Source organism: Giraffa tippelskirchi, chromosome 7 (genome assembly GCF_054371585.1).
Source record: "Giraffa tippelskirchi isolate mGirTip1 chromosome 7, T2T-mGirTip1v1.2.pri, whole genome shotgun sequence".
Lineage (NCBI taxonomy): Eukaryota > Metazoa > Chordata > Mammalia > Artiodactyla > Giraffidae > Giraffa > Giraffa tippelskirchi.
Genome location: NC_137281.1, coordinates 115,962,734 through 115,980,457, shown reverse-complemented (window position 1 = coordinate 115,980,457; position 17,724 = coordinate 115,962,734). Strand labels below are relative to the sequence as shown.

General features: G+C 40.8%; 1 protein-coding gene across 24 annotated transcripts in view; it reads left to right on the top strand.

The window, feature by feature from the left end:
• The window catches only part of TEX9 (testis expressed 9), a 201,717-nt gene that overhangs the window by 47,269 nt on the left and 136,724 nt on the right, over nt 1-17,724 (top strand). For 5 of the 24 annotated variants that reach the window (XM_081510219.1, XM_081510209.1, XM_081510216.1 and 2 more), the window contains exon 2: nt 17,344-17,417. Coding sequence is in view for 10 of the 24 variants with exons in the window: in XM_081510216.1 (XP_081366342.1) it covers nt 17,403-17,417 (15 nt within the window). In the remaining 14 variants the exon portion in view is untranslated. Of the gene's footprint in view, nt 1-7,977; nt 8,071-8,094; nt 8,281-11,602; nt 11,930-17,343; nt 17,418-17,724 lie in introns of those variants that run through there. The other 19 variants (XM_081510214.1, XM_081510222.1, XM_081510207.1 and 16 more) reach the window with 14 other exon arrangements.

Below are 17,724 nucleotides of genomic sequence, written 5' to 3'. Positions count from 1 at the left end.
TTAAAAAATGTAAAATCTGTTAATTAAAATAATTGTCTATATAATTTTAACCATGTTAGATTTGTTGAGACTTGCTTTATAGTTATGTGTTAGTTGCTCAGTCGTGTCAGACTCTTTCGACTCCATGGTCTGTCCGTGGAATTCTCTAGGCTAGAATACTGGAATGGGTTCCCATTCCCTTCTCCAGGGGATCTTCCCAACCCAGGGATCAAACCCGGGTCTCGTGCATTGTAGGCAGATTCTTTGCTGTCTGAGCTACAGTATAACCTAATTTTAAAATAATATTTTGTGTGTGTTTGGAAAAAATGTATATGTTTTACATCAATCCTTTATTTAGGTCAGTTTTCTTAATTTTGGGGCTTCCCTGGTGGCTCAGATGGTAAAGAATCTGTCTGCAATGCAGGAGACCTGGGTTCAGTCCCTGGGTTGGGAAGATCCCCTGGAGAAGGGAATGGCTACCCACTCCAGTATTCTTGCCTGGGAAACCCCATGGACAAGCAAGCCTAGTAGGCTACACAGTCTATGGGGTTGCAAAGAGTTGAATACAACCGAGCAACTAACACCTTCACTTTTCTTAATTTTATTCATGTCTTGTATATATCAATACTTACTTTGTGTGTGCCTATTTGGCAAATATTTGTTTAAAAATTTTGAGACTATACTATTTAGGATTATACAAATTTAAAATATCTATATTGTCCTGGCCAGTTTCACGTTTTTCATTCTGAAATTATCTTTTTGTCTCTTGTAATGTTTCCTGTATTGGCATTTTATTTGTTTGATATCAGCATAGCAAAAAGCTAAACAGTTTTTTTAAAAACTGTAGTTGATTTAGAATGCTGTGCTAATTTCTGCTGTAAAGCAAAGTGACTCAGTTATACATATATATACATTCTTTTTTAATATTCTTTTCCATTGTAGTTTATCCCAGATATAGTTTCCTGGACAGAGGAGCCTGGTAGGCTGCAGTCCATGGGATCGCTAAGAGTCGGACACAACTGAGCAACTTCACTTTCACTTTTCACTTTCATGCATTGGAGAAGGAAATGGCAGCCCACTCCAGTGTTCTTGCTTGGAGAATCCCAGGGATGGTGGAGCCTGGTGGGCTGCCGTCTATGGGGTCGCAAAGAGTCGGACACGACTGAAGCGACTTAGCAGCAGCAGCAGCTATACAGTAGGACCCTGTTGTCTATCCATCCCAAATGTAATAGTGTGCATCTACTAACCAAACTCCCAGTCCATCCTTCTCTCTCTTCCTACACTAGCTTTTTAGGAAGAAGTTTATATTTGCATGGCATGTCTTTTTCTGTGCTTTTATTTGAATTTCATTGTTTTACACCTGTTTCTTGTAAATATCATATAGTTATATCGTGTTATTTTACCCAGCCTGAATCTCTTTTCTAGAGCATTAAGTCTGTGTCACACAATTCCTGACATACTTGGGTTTAAAATCTGTCATTTTACCTGTGATTTCTACTTGTCTCACTCTTTCTGTTTCTTTCTCTCTTCTTTCATGCCTTCTTTTTGACTTCTTAAGAATTTGGAATGTGTATAATAGGCTTCTCTTCTCTTAATGGCGACATTAGAAATTTGAAAATATATGCCTAAGTTATCAAAATAAATCAGTTCCTTTGGTCTTTTCCAGCATGATATATAATTCTTGAGAGCATATTAAGTTCATTTCCCATCTCCATGGAATATTGTAGAATTTTAAATTCTATGTTGTGATGTTTTTAAAATTTCACAAGACTTTGTTGTCTTGTGAAATGACTGTTATTAAGTCATTGTTCACATTTAGATTTACCTATTATGTCCACCTTTTTTGTTCTTTATTCCTTATTGCATGTCAGACCTTCCATTTGAGATTTTTTCTTTTTGCCTGAAGTACATCTTTTAGAATTTGCCTTTAGAATGTACCTTTCTCTTGGTACATAGAATCCGAGGTTGGCAATTATTTCCTTTAAGAACATTTAAAGATATTCTACTGTTTTCTGGCCTACGTTTTTCCTATTGAAAAGGAAGTCAACAGCTGACCTTTAAGGTGATCTTTTACATCTGGCTTCCTTTTTCTTTGGTGTTCTGCATTTTCACCATGATGTACCTAGATTGTGATTTCTTTTTATTTACATTATTCTATTTGACTCTGTGAATTGTTGTCATTCATGAGTTCCAGAAAATTCTTAGCCATGATCATGAGTTTTTCAAATATTACTTCTGTCCACCCTCTCTTTCCTTTCTCCTAGAATTCTGACAAATGTATGTTAGACCTTGTCACTCCATCCCCATGCTTTTTAATGTTTCTTTCCAAAATTTTGTATGGTTTTCTCTTATATGCTGCATTCTAGATAATTTCTTCTAACTTATTTTTTTTATTCATTTATTCTTTCTTCAGCTGGCTAGAACCAATTGGCTGATAAGGATGTCCATTATATTCTTTATTGTGATTAGTATGTATTTTTTCTTTCTAGAAATTTCTGATTGGTCATTTGGGGTCTATTTTGTCCTAGTCTCTAGATAAAATTTCAAACATATTTTTCTTTCTTTAAACACAGTAGGAATAGAGGGGTTTCAAGTTTATATCTGAATACTTTGTACATCTATTTATTATGTTCTTTCGGCTGGTTTTCATTAATTTTTTCTCCTTGGCCACATCACATAAATATCCTGAGGTTTTGCCCATAATTTTTTTAAATTGCAAAACTAATATGTGTTCATTGTAAAGAATTTGTTTGGGTATCCAATTTTGTGTGATGGCAGATAGTAGCTTGTGGGATCTTAGTTCTCTGACCATGGATCAAGCCAGGGCCCTTGGCAGTGAAAATGCAGAGTCTAAACCACTGGACCACCAGGGAAGTCCTTGGTTTTCATTAATTGTTTCTTTGCCTTTTTCTATGCTTTTTTTTTTTTTTTTTTAAACTGTGTATGACTTTTTGTTCTTGCAAATTACTGATGGGGTTTCTTGGGGACCTATAATTAAGGTGGGCTTCCCTGGTGGCTCAGTGGTAAAAAATCCTCCTGACAACACCTGCCAATGCAGGAGATGCTGGTTGGATCCCTAGGTCGGGAAGATCCCCTGGGGAAGGAAATAGCAATTCATTCCAGGACTCCTGCCTGGAAAATCCCATGGACAGAGGACCCTGGTGGGCTACAGTCCATGAGGTGGCAAAATAGTCAGACATGACATTGACTAAACAACAACAGTAGTTAAGGTACTTGTAAAAATTTCCTATTGCTGCTATAACAAATAACCACAAATTTAATCACTTAAAATTACACATTTTATTTTCTTATAGTTCTGAAGTCTAAAAGCAAGGTGTCAGCAGGGCTATGTTCCTCCTGAGGACTCGGGAAGAATCTGTTTCCTTGTCTCTTAGCTTCCAAGGCTGCCTGTAGTCATTGACTTCTGCCTCTTTCTTTGCACACTTCAAACTCTGCTTCTGTCGCCACATATCCTACTTCTGACTCTGATCCTCTTGCATCTTTTGTATTAGCACCCATATGATTACACTGGGCCCACCTGGACAATCCAGGCTAAACTCCTATCTCAAGATTCTTATGTAAGCACATCTGCAGTGTCCCTTTTACCAAGACAAGTATTAACATATTTACTGGCACCATGGATTAGAACATGTACACCTTTTGTTCTGGGGGGCAGGGAGAGGTATGATTCTACCCACCACAGTACCTTCTCCACAGAGTATCTGTGTTTGCTTCTGCCAGGCTCCCATCCAGGACCGTCTCTCAAAATAAGTTTATGGCTTGAGGTTTTCTTGACCATTATGTGATTTAAATCTAAGGCTGCTCATGCATGGGAGGATATACTGCATAGTTACGAATTCTTAGGGGTTTTAATCCTTTCTTTGTTTCCTCTTCTTCCTACTCTCTCCATCCCCCTTTTCTTCTCCTTCTCCTCAGTTTAATTTGGGTGAGTTTTCTATTTGTCTCCCGCTCCTTTCCAGTTGGGCTTCCCTGGTGGCTCAGTGGTAAAGAACCTTCCTGCCAATGCAGGAGAAGCAGGTTCAGTTTCTGGGTGGGGAGGATCCTCTGGAGAAGGAAATGGCAACCCATTCCAGTATTCTTGCCTGGAAAATCCCACGGGCAGAGGAGGCTGGCGGGCTACAGTCCATGAGATCTCAAAGAGTCAGACATGACTTAACGACTAAATAACAACAACAACCCTCCCACTTGGGATTTGACATCTGTCCCCATCACCCTGCAAGTTTTCCAAGCCAAATCAAATTTTCCAGGAATGCCAACACCCTCAGGCCAAAAGTTGCTCGGTTTTGTGCCTTCTCTCTCTGGATTTCAGCTTTCTCTTGGATTTTGTCCCAGTGGTTCCTTATGATCGCTCCAGTTTCTTAGTGCTCCTAATTAAAACATATATATTCAGCATTTGGGGGGTATTTTCAGTTAAAACATTAGTTAAAATACTTACCTGCCATTGCACAAAATTAGATCCCCAAACAAATTCTTTATAATGAACACATACTAGTTTTGCAATTTTAAAAAATTATGGGCAAAATCTCAGGATATTTAAAGAGCAAGATAAGTCACAAGTTAGTGCTGATCATAACCAAAAGAATGAATATGGTGATAGTTATTTCTTTTGAGTTCAGACAAAAATAAAATCACCACAGTTTGATAAGTTTAATAGCAGAAGTGATTTAAAGTGCAAATTAGACCAATGGATTTTGATGTAATCGGATAAAAATTATTTCATTAATCTTCATGGCTTCACCTTTATTTAGCTTATGATCAAATCTATGAGGCAGTGAGATATGAATCTATTGGGTTTTCATCTCTATATTTCCCTTCTCCTAACTTCTCATTCAAGCATGTTGTTCAGTGATCATTGCCTTGAAGAAGGTATGCAGCAGAAGGGAAAGCAGAAATTGACCACAAGTCACCTTGGATTTTGCATTCCAAAAGTGTAAGCCCTTGAAAGACTTAAAGGGGAAGTTAAAAGGAAGCGGGGATAAAATTCCTAGGCATAAATGGCATGTCTCAGAAGAAACATCAAAGAAAAAAGATCGACCTCAGACTAAACAGATATTCTTTTGGAGAGTAAGAATGAAAAGGAGATCTGTAAAGTCCAGAGCTTAGATACTGGCATTCTACTATCTGTCAGCTAGTACTATCAAGGAGAAAGCAGAGAGAAAGAGAGCAGCCAGAGAGAAATGGCTCTTGCAGCATCTAGACAGATGAAACATAGGTAGCCTAAAAAAGATCCCCAGGCACTACACTGGCACAAAAGCAGCAGAAATCTTCTAGAATTGGAAGGTCTGTGGAAACAGGACAGTGAACTTCCAGTGGTGACTGTGTAAATTCCCCTCCATGTGCTGGTGCTAAGTATGACCTTGAAATTATGGTACAACCCAGGGTAAAGGGCATCCTTAAGAAAAAAAAGCTGAGATCAGCTTCCCTATCAGCTCATGGGAATGGAGTCAGAAAGTGAATCAGGATCAGAAAGTAAAGATGAAAAAAAAAAAGAAAGTAAAGATGTAAAAAAGAAAGTAAGTGGCATATCTTATACAAGTTTGTGACTGACATTCAAATGACCTCATCTTTATCTCTAATGCTGACATTTTCTTCAAGTTCCATCCAAGTGCTTACTGGAAATTTCTAGTTATGTATTCCACTACCACCTCAAATTTGGCTTACTTATTACCATATCTCTAATATTCCCACTGTGGCAGAGCCAGCTGGGACAATTACCTCTGTACTCTTCTTTCTGCAATCAGGGGAGAAACAGGGAAAAGCAATATGGGCAGAGTGTCCCTTATTGTTATTTAATGTCAGAATGTTTAGCCCAGGTCAAGGAGGATTTTATGTTCTTTTAACATAAGGCCTACATTTACAATAAATAAAATCAAAGTTATGCCAATAGGAGAAATGGAAATCTTTTGTGTAGAGAGATGTGTTTAAAAAATTAAACTTCAGGGTTGATGGATGTTTGATTATGATTACTGAGAAGAATCACAGTCACCAGTAGAATGGCAACTTTTTTCCCCAACTTTCCATGGGAGAAAAGTGTCAGGGGTAGTGAAGTTTGATCTGAGATCAAACCTTACTTGCATGCTAAAAGTCAACCTCAAAGTTTTAGGGATGCTTCAGAAGACGCAAGACTTCCTGGGTCAGAGACAAAGGACATTTTACTCATGTATGGCACAGCGGACAGCATGAGCTTTCCATTTTTGTGGTTACCATCCTCCCCACCCACCCCACCAAGTACCATGAAAGTGATGCAAGTAGATTTTTGTACATGCAGTAGATATGCAGTGGATCCCAAGAAAGGGTTAGGAGTTGATGAGTTCTGTGGGGACAGGTGACAGACTCCAAGGAAATGGAGAGGCAAACACTGCAGAACGTGCAGAGGGAAATAGAGCAGGTTAAAGATAGGGACATTTTCAAAGTGAGGGGGTTGGAGTTTCCAACTACCATTTGAAGGTCCAAACAGTGAAGCCTTACATGGAAAAGAGAGCAGATTTCAAAACCCAGGAACCAAATGCCTCATTTCTACTGCCACCAACCACTCAACCCTCATCTCAGTAAAATATCTATATTCTTCCATTTGATTTGGAGAAGGTCAGTACTGCAGGCTGGGTCCTCCAGGATACAGACTCTGAGTCAGAGTTTAGAGTGCAAGACTTTTGTTACAGAATACCTTTGGGATTAATACCTGTTGTTGTTTAGTCAGTCAGTTGTGTCCTTCTCTTGGCAACCCCATGGACTTTAACTCGCCAGGCTTCTCTGTCCATGAAATCTCTCAGGCAAGAATACTGGAGTGAGTTACCATTTCCTTCTTCAGGGGACTTTCCCAACCCAGGGATCAAACCCATGTCTCCTGCTTGGTAACCAGGAAAGCCCTTAATATCTGAAGGGGGAAAAAAAGAAGCAGGAAGATACAAAGAGAAAATCCAAAAGTAATGCAGGCCTGATGACACTTTTGCCAATGCCACAGAGAGCTCTGGAGCTAATTGTCAGAGTTGCCTTATATTGGGTGGAAATGGTGGAGCCTTACCCATAGTGTCAGTCAGTCATTGGATGCCTGCCATTGAGAAGGGTTGTGACCTAGGTGAGGGACTTCTCTGCAACTGAGACAATCCTAGAAGGGCTAAGAGCTGGGTCCAAAAATACCAGTGACTAGACACTAAAGTCCTTCTCTAAAAAGGGGTCTGGGGATCACAGTGTCCATCACCATATACCTTCTAAATGGCTCAAATCTGCATCTTAAAATAGAACCCCAATGAAGCTCCTCTAGGATTCTGATGGGTCCCTCCTACTGGAGAAAACAATTTAGGAGAGGAGTATGAGATGAACTGCAGCCCCCCAAATTACAACTTGTCTCAGTCTAGATGCTTGTCATCCTCAGCTGCCATCTCTGCTCTTTTTGGACATGACTACCGAGTGAAAAAAGGGCATTGTTCTTTAGGATGCTATATTCATCTTAAAACAATACCCAGTAGTCTCTTAAATATTGGGACAGTTCCCTTTTCCCAGCACATATGTATCTGTGTAAATGACTATAGGTCCTAGTGGGAAAAGATTTTTTTACCATGTACATCTGCCCTGCTGTTGCTGGGCTATTCCTTCTGAGGAGCTGGTATCCTCTGGGTCTAAAAAACTGGTTCAGTTTTGAAAAGTGGGCCAAAAAATCATGAATTTTTATTGAGACAACTGTCCTCTGTCTCCTAAGTAGTTATCCTTGATGTCTTCTGATGGTACAAATTGAATAGTACATTTGGTTTTGTCCATCTTTTTTGTTACTAGGGATGCTATGTTATACTAACCATCTCCATGATTCTCCATGGGTCAGTTCCTGTTGGTTCCTGCTTGAAGTTGCTAGTTATTAAGATAATTGCATCAACCTGGCTTCTGATCGTTGAGTACTACCACCTGGCCTCTATCATCTTTCTAGGGGCCTTATCCCTATTGCTATGAGTTAGCCTGGTCTTCTAAGAGTGCGCGTGCGTACGCATGCTCAGTCGCCTACAACGCTCTGCGGCGCCATGGACTATATAGCCCGGCAGGCTCCTCTGTCCATGGAATTTCCGAGGCAAGAATACTGAAGTAGGTTGCTATTTCTTTCTCCAGGGGATCTTCCTAACCAAGGGATCAAGCCCGCGTCTCTCCTGTGTCTCCAGCATTGGCAATCAGATTCTTTACCACTGAGCCACCTGGGAAGCACTCGTCTAAGAGTGCCGGCATGAAGAAGAGAGCCAACAGTGAATTTTTCAAGTGATGCTTGTCTTCGGCCACCAGAACATCCCAGTGGTCTTGGTAAATTGTCTATTCTTCAGGTCTTCCCCTTAAACATAATTAGAGGTTTCTTTGGTTTGTTCTTTGTTTGATATAGTCTACCTACTCTAGCATACTTATTCCCTTTTGACTTTCAGTCCCATTTTCCATCTGCCACAAGGATTCTAACATTTTGATATCCTTTTTTGGGGCCATCGTTTTTCTGCTGATGTGTGTTGTCCAATTAGTTCATACTCCCTTTTGGGATCTTTCCTATGGTGGTTAAATTCCGAGACACAGGATTTAATAAATAACCCCTTTTACAATCTTTTGTTCTAATCTCTTGAGCAAGCCCCCAGAATACAGTCCCAGGCATGTTTCCCCAGCTCTTTCCAGCACATGCTGGCTGGATCCTGCATTTCCTTTCTGTCCTTATTAGTCCCAGTACATCCCCAGCTGAGTTTTGCTCTTAGCCCTATTAGAATCATCCCCTACCTACCTACCTCGGATTCTTAGAGGAGCACACGTTGTCTGGTAGGAGAGAGGAATCTACATTTTCTTAAAGTAAGAGAGGCATGATTACTCTGAATAGGGAAGGTTGGGCTCCTTATGAAAACTGATAGCTTTCAGGAAATCTGAGAATTCCATATTTTCAAGGGTATCAACCCAAACTTCCTCATTTTAAGTGTTAAGGTCCAGTTCTTTCTCAAGTAGTGTCTTGACCAGTCTTGTTTGAAAGGTGAACTTTTTTGGAAAGTACCTGCTCTTAAGTTCTGGGCCTTGTCCTAAGTTTTCTCTGCCTCTCTGCTGCAGGAAATGGAAGCCACTTTATATGCTGCTATGGGGCCCCCTGGTTTTCCACTTGACTCTCAATTGAGTATTAATTGCTCACAGCCTCTTGTTATATTTTCCTACAGCATCAGTCTGCTTTTGCATTAGGTACAGAATTCCATTGCCCTTGTACTTACTAACATATCTATATTTCTCCAATGTCTAATACATCAGACCAGCTAGGTTATTTCTTTCCACTGGTATGGCTTCCCAGTTCATTACGAGGGGAAATTTGACCCATTGCATAGCTCCCTGCCGCCAAGACTGTGCTTCATTTACTATCAGTGATGGCTTCCTCTTTACCAAGCAGGTAGTGAATGAACTAACTCTAAACCCCTATCTTATCTGTGTTTTTAGGCCACTGCTGGCACTAATTTTTGCATGTTGGGCTTTCTGGGAAGCACACCGAATTGGAGTTTAGGCTGCAGGTTGTTTATTAGGGAGTGCCATTGTGATCAATACCTGTGGAAGGGAGGGAGGAGCTCTGGAGCTAAAATAGCCCATCAGAGTTTTCCGAATTGGGCCCAGAGGGCAAGGCCTTTATACTCCTCTGTTAATAAGTCATGGCTGTGAGCTGCTCTAGGGGGGCATGACCATGGGCTAGGCACTATCTGTACCTGAGGCTGATCCCATGATTGCTGATAGATGAAGACTGCCTGCTGACAGCACTTCCAGCTGCTGGAGTTACAGACTCTTTCCATAAGCAAGAATCTAGATAGCATATCCTGACCTTCACAGTGGGTGAAGCAGTATCTGAAGCATTTAGGTGGAAGTCTCCTCCTTCATAGTATCATAGTATCAGCTCCATTGTCATTGTGTATTTTTGGGTACTGTCGGAGCCAGCCGACGAGTCAACGTAGGCACGGACGCGGGATTCTTCGGTGCAGAAAGAGACAAACACAGAGACACAGAGAGACACAGACACAGCGGGGCGTTGAGAGGATCACTGCAACCTGTAATGCCAGTGATGCCTGTTTATTTTTACACACAGAATTTTATACCCTTATACCATCATCAAAAATCACCTAAGTAACATGCATCAGAAATCACCTTAGTAACATAAATCCATCAATCAAGATCCCATGATTATCTTATGATTTTGTATCTCAAAACTCAGGTAACACCTAGGCAACACAAAGCTATCAATTAAGATCTTATGACTCCGTATCTTAGGACTCAGGTCGTATCTCTGGACTCAGGTCATAAAAGCCATCTGTCCTGCGTCAGATGCGCTCTAGAAGGCTGCAAGAAGTTTCCCTAATAAACAACAAGAGGTGGCGGGACAGAGAACTATGTCTGGACTTGACCCTTGAGTTAACAAAGGCAGCCCCAGCTCTCAGAGCAGAGCCTGCTTGCCAGGTTGCCCTGGACTTAACCCTTGAATTAACAAGGCAATTTCCCAAAGCACGTCCTGCTCGCAGGTTGCCCCCCGCAGGGTACAAGGCTTGCTGCTGCTAAGTCGCTTCAGTTGTGTCCGACTCTGTGCAACCCCATAGACAGCAGCCCACCAGGCTCCACCGTCCCTGGGATTCTCCAGGCAAGAATACTGGAGTGGGTTGCCATTTCCTTCTCCAGTGCATGGAAGGGAAAAGTGAAAGTGAAGCCACTCAGTCGTGTCCGACTCTTAGCGACCCCATGGACTGTAGCCTACCAGGCTCCTCTGTCCATGGGATTTTCCAGGCAAGAGTACTGGAGTGGGGTCCCATTGCCTTCTCCAGGTACAAGGCTTAACCACTCACTAACTATATTCTTTGAGAGCTCATAGACTTTGATTAACTGATATGAGATTCCACATAATATCTCCTTAGACCAAAGGACCCACCTTATGGCAAAGGAGATGAGACAACTTGTAGTTGAATATAGAATACACTGGTTCTACCATATGTAGCACAAACCAGGAGCTGTCAGCCTGATAATGTAGTGAAATGGCATTTTGAAGCTTTTGTTGAGGTGCTAGCTGGGAGATGACTCCCAGGTGAGAAAGGGTTACTATTCTTTAGAATATTGTATATATCTTAAAGTGATGATTATTGTATAGAGCTATGTCACGAGTAGTTAGAATGCATATGTTCAGGAACTAAGGGAAAGAAATAGTAGTATATTCCTGCTCAGTCATCCAAATGACCCACTTGGAGAGCAGTTGGTAGGCAAAGAAAATAGTTATCACAGTGGAAGGGGTAATGCCTTTCATCATCACGAAGAGGTAGAACTTGATATCTAAAGGAGCAGGGAGAAATGGGTTTGCTTTTCAGGTGATCTGCCATGGCATCTCTTATTATTTTCCTGCCTGATTTAACTGTAAATAGATGAAAATAGCAACCATAGCCTGGGAAGGACCTTAGCCCTGTTCACATTGAGGGTCTGCATTACTACACCAGGCAAATCTATCTCAATGGAAACCTTTGCCAATGCAGAGGGGAATCTAGAATGAGTGGTAAAGTGGGGAGATTATGAGTATCTGACCTTGTGATCCAGTGCAGCAGCAGAGGGCTGTAGTCTGTCACATTGACCTTCCTTTTGTAACTTTCCCCAGGGATTATGAGCACCAGAATGTAGGAGAAGCTGTGACTGGATGGTGTGAACTCACCGTGACAGCAGACTGAATCTGAGCATTACCAGGTGTAGATGACATTCATTGCTATTGACGACCCATGCATTTGTGCTTTTCCAGGTTAGTGCATCTAGCCTTGAGCTGCCGCCAGTGGGGTTGATACTGGCTCACAGCTGCACCCAACCCTGGAGAACTGCCTTGGGCCGCTAGTTGCAGCCTCATCCAGTAACTTGTGGGAAGGAACCCCTCCCCTGTGGTTGCCCAAAACCAGTGACTGACTGCTTTGGAGATACAAAGCCTCTTCTCAAGGTGGGTCAGGTCTCAGGTGCAGTCAGTGCTGTGTGCCTAGTCTATGTCTATGTGCAGTACTTCAGCTGAAACCATTTCTTTCTTTATATATGTATATATTTTGTATATATCTTTATTTTTTTGTGTATATATATGTGTATATATATATATATTTCTTTTTTTGGGGGGGGGGGTTGCTCCAAAATCACTGCAGATGGTGACTGCAGCCATGAAATTAAAAGACACTTGATCCTTAAAGAAAAGCTATGACCAATCTAGACAGCATATTAAAAAGCAGAGACATTACTTTGCCAACAAAGGTCCGTCTAGACAAAGCTATGGTTTTTCCAGTAGTCACGTGTGGATGTGAGAGTTGGACTATAAAGAAAGCTGAATGCCAAAGAATTGATGCTTTTGAACTGTGGTGTTGGAGAAGACTCTTGAAAGTCCCTTGGACTGCAAGGAGATCCATCCAGTCAATCCTAAAGGAAATCAGTACTGACTATTCATTGGAAGGACTGATGCTGAAGCTGAAGCTCCAGTACTTTGGCCACCTGATGCAAAGAACTGACTCATTGAAAAAGACCTTGATACTGGGAAAGATTGAAGGCAGGAGGAGAAGGGGATGACAGAGGGTGAGATGGTTGGATGGCATTAACGACTCAATGGACATGAGTTTGAGTAAGCTCTGGGAGTTGGTAATGGATAGGGAAGTCTGGTGTGCTGCATTTCACGGGGTCGCAGAGTTGGACGCAACTGAGCGACTGAAGTGAACTGATATTTCATTAATATTTTTTTAATTTATTTGGTTGCACCAGGTCTTAGTTGTAGGATGTGGAATCTTCAGTCTTTGTTGTGGCATGTGAGATCTTTAGTTGCAGCATGTGGGATCTAGTTCTTGGACTTGGGATAGAACCTGGGCTCCCTGCATTGAGATCTTGGAGTCTTAACCACTGGACCACCAGGGAAGTCCCCTGAAAGTATTTCTTTGCTTAGCATCTTCCCTTTTATTAGTATGCCCCCTCACATCCTGATGGTTTTCTGCTGAGAACACTTCTTCAGTAAATCACTTACATAAGGGTCCTTGCTCTGCTTCTAGGGATCCCAACTAACACAGTCTCCCCTTCTCTATCTCCAAAAAGAAAATTCCTGGGGAAGAATTCTTACTGGCCTGGTATGTTTTGGTACGCAGTAGAGAATTAACCTTACCTGAAGAGAGGTTGGATGGCATCACTGACTCGATGGACATGGGTTTGGGTAAACTCCGAGAGTTGGTGATGGACAGGGAGGCCTGGCATGCTGCGATTCATGGGGTCGCAAAGAGTCGGACATGACTGAGCGACTGAACTGAACTGAAGAGAGGTCAGGGGCTTCCTGGGTGGTAAAGAACCTGCCTGCCAATGTAGGAGATGTAAGAGATGGGGGTTTGATCCCTGGGTCAGAAAGATCCTCTGGAGGAGGGCATGGTAGGCCACTCCAGTATTCTTGCCTGGAGAATCCCCATGGACAGAGGAGCCTGGTGGGCTACAGTCTGCAGGGTCACAAAGAGTTGGACATGACTGAAGTGAGTTAGCATGCACATACACAAAGAGAGATCTGGCGTTTCCCCTCAACTACAGGGAGGTGACCTTGGAATGTCCTGCCTGACAGAAGTGTTTTTGTCTGAGGGTTTTGGCCCACAAGTTAGCAATCTGAAAATGTGATTTTTGATGGGAACTTTGGGCCGCTTGATACCAGTTTTGTCTCCAGAAGGGACTGGAAATTAAAGATAACAACCCAACCTCTTGAAATGGCTGAGGAATGAAGGTCAGCCACATAGACAGTATATGGTGGAGCCCCAAAGAAAACTCTAAATACCAAAGATTGGGGTAAGCATCCATGGCTGGCCGTGCATATTGTCGCACACCATAGCCATAAAGAGTTAACACCGTCCATGGCTCTGTGTGAAGAGGACAGCCAGAAGCTCTGTATTTGGACCCATCCTGAACTCTGCCCTATGCATGTGTCTCTTCCCTTGGCTGATTTTAGTCCCTGTATTAATCTGTAACTGTGGGTGTAGTAGCTTTTGGAGCATCCTGAGCCCTTCCAGTGAATTATCAAAACTGAGGGTGGTTAGGGGAATTCCCCACATTTGCAGCTGGTATCCTAAGTGGCAGCTGTCTTGTGTGGACATTGTTCCTCCTAAGTGTTCAGTTGGCTAAACTCTCATACCTGGCTTGGATCTCATCTCCACCTCTGGAACCATCATCACTAGGGCTAAGTGAATGCCGCCCAGCAGTACATTTGATTGGAGTTGGGAGGGAGGGCAGTTGGAAGAGTGGACAAAGAGATATTTAGTTTCAGCAGCATTTTCTGGGACATGACATCTGCCCTGTCTGGACTGAAGTTGGTTTCTCCATTCAGATTATTGCTGATGCTACCTCCTCTACTTTCTTCTCTTACCTACATCAGGGACAGACACTCCCCCTCCTTTCAGATGCCCAATGTATGCTTTTATTGACACATCTAATACTATTTTGCTTGGAAATCAGTGATGTGTTAGTATTGAATCTTTGTTTATCTGATGGAAAGATATAACTCCTACACTATTTTTATCTCTGAAATTGAGTTTCTAAAGTGTTTTGTTACATTGAAATTTCTGTGTAAATAGAGGTAACATGGCATCCATAGGATTGTGTTTATAATTTTTAAAGGTCTGTGGTAATTTTCTTATAAATTTTTGTTATCCTAGTTAATAATATCACTTCATCCTTAGTTTCCCCTGTTACAGGTGTTAGTTGATGTTGGGAGCTGGGAGAAGGCTCCATGACTATTTCCCAAGGATATTGAGGAAATTTAATTTGGAATTTGAATACCAGCAGATTTTAAACACAAGTTCTCTTTCATTTAGGATTTAGTTTAGGAACAGGGGTAATCATCTGTAGACCAATTGAGAGAGTAAAAAGGTGGACACTAAGAAACCAAGACACAGATTGAGAAGAGTCGACATTATCAAAAGATTTCACTGAAAATCTGAATGAGAAAGGACTGGTTAGCCTTAGAACATCACAGTAGCAAAGACTTGTATTTTATTTTCATTTTCCTATGCATATATTAAAGTAAGCTTAACTATATATACATAAGTGAATTTTTTGTTTAACTGATAATAAATCTATATATTTTATTCCATAATATAAGCCTGCTTTTTTTCCTCCACTGCTTTACTGACAACAGATCCAGTTCAGCACCTTATTAGCTAAGTGTCCTGGGACCCTTTACTGTACTTCTTTGAGTTTTAGTTTCCTATCTGTAAAATAGCAGTAAGTCTAAATACCCTGTCAGCTCTTGGGAGCATTATAGATAATTTATGAAAAGTACTTAGGCCAATAGAGGTGCTCAGTAAATGTCGTTATTACTATTAGCTCTCATAACATTTTGAGTTTAAAAAAAAAATCTCACCAAGTGTTCTTAAGGAGACACCACTCTGGTGTTCTAATTGGATGTACCAGTTAATCAGAACCCTTTTTTGAATGTATCCAAGCACACACCATTCCTTTTGGGTTTCCATCCTCTCTGTATCATGGGTTACTTCTTGAGGATTGAGCTTTTATAGGCTTCTGCCTCCGCTGGCCCTGCTCTTTTGAAGGCACCAGTACCCTCAACCTGACGTTCAGCTCCACCAGGTTCCTGACCATCTTGCAGCCATTGCTTTTATCTTTGTTTCTAATGGGTAATTTTAAAAATAAGATTCAAACCAGAGTTGCTAGAATATGGGATTAGTCCTATTGCCTTAAGCCTGGTTTTTGTGTGCCTGGGAAGAGCCCTGGCTTCTCATATGCCCTAGAGCCCAGGCTCTGCTTATTCCTCTGTGTTCTTCCAGGCCATTTGACTGGATTTCTGCTTCCATTAACTATTCAGGTCTCAAGTTCCCCTTTGGAACAGGAGCACTAAACCAAATCTATGTGAATGAGACCCTGTGAGCCTACTCTTGAGGTGTGAATCCTGTGCTCTGTAAATCAAGGCTTTGTTAGTCTTCTCATCCCAAGACCCCAAACCACCACCTCTTACTGAGTTCATTATTTTCTAATTTCTATATCCTTGCCCTCTGAAATGGACCAACTCTCACTGCCAGTGTGAGTCAGTGAGGAATTTGCTATTTGAACACTAGCTTGCAGCCCCATGACCGAACCTATATCTAGATCTATTCCTCCTATTGCCTCCTGAATTCAGGCCGCAGTGTACCTCAGGGTCAAACTCATACAAGCGTCAGGATTGATAAATGCACTCAGGTATTATATCTTTTAAAAATTCACATAAATTACAATCTACATAGAGCTTTGTAGAGCTGTCTGCTATCTACTGTATTACATGTGTTCTTTTAAAATCTTCCAATTATCTAATTTTGTGACAGTCATTCTAGTTTGTTACTGAGTTGCAAATTCCATTTAGTTTTAGAGCCCTAGGAAAATTGCACATGTTGTTTTAATTAGTATCAATTTGGTTGTCAGATTTTCAAGATGAAGCCTTTGTGTTTCAGGATTATTTAAAGCTAGGGCATTGAAATAATTGGGAATTTTTCAAGAATCACTCTTTATGACCCAATTTTAAAGTCATTTTAAATGGTAACATTAAAAAGAATTATTAACAAGTCTCTATCTCTTTGGTCTACAGTACCTCAGAGTTATATAAAAAGCTAATTGCTAGCCAAAAATATCAATTTTCACTGTGTAAAAATACAACATCAACTCAGTTGTCTGCATTGGGAGAAGCAGAGGTTGAGTAATCCAAAAAGAATTTATATTTGTCTTTTGGATGCTTTTGTCCTTAAATTTGAATATGAGTGAGTCTGATGTCTAGGGAATTCATATCAAAATAATGAAGCTGTATTATAAAGATCTCAAATAGGGAAGTTGATGAGTTCAATTTTTTTTCTTTTAGTTGCTTTCCCAGGTTAAAAGAAGCAAGTTAAGCTGAACTATATTCTTCATTGGAAGATTAGAATATTGAACACAGATGTTAAATCATGGGTCTGGGAAGAATTCTGTAGCAGATTAGAAGCTGCTGAAGTAGGGATTTTTAGATCCCTATTGGGTTACAAATTTAGATCCCTACAGGGAAACGACAACAAAAAAGGAAGATAGATTATGTCGTAGAAAGAAAAATTAGAGAAAATACGCAGAAATTCTGTAAATACAACAGGAATGATGTCTGGCCAAGTATTATGTTGGCTGAGAATATACCTACCAAATTCTGCATATTGTACATCAAGGAAGTAGAGGTAAATTGGAGAAGAAAGTGAAATAATGAACTAATGAAATAAAAACTTTGAGGATTAGGGGCATTTCTTATGTCCTAGTATGTGAGAAATGCACATATACACAATATTTTTTTAAATGCTCTTTTGTATCATTAGAATAGTTTTTTTTTAACCATATGTATCTTTTACTACCCAACAGCAAACTTGAAAATAGACACCTTGAATTTGAAAATATATAGAATTTGACAGTAACAGCAAATGTTTCTCCTAATAGTAAGTACCTAACACTCTACCTAGTGAGTTTAGTTTGCCTCAGAATTTCTAAACTAAAAGACAGAATGCTTTGTTTATACCTTTCCAACTAGGCAGTACATGCCTTAAGGCAAATTACTCTCTCATAGAACTTTATACCCATCACAAGCTCTAGGAAAACACCTTGCACATAGTAGGTGTTTCTTTTTGAATGAATGAAGGCATGAATACGGAATGCATGAGTATCTCTGGTTAAGTCTGGATGCCCCAAATAACAAGAACACAGTAATTTGATCATTTCAGCAATTTTACTGCCCCACCAGATTAC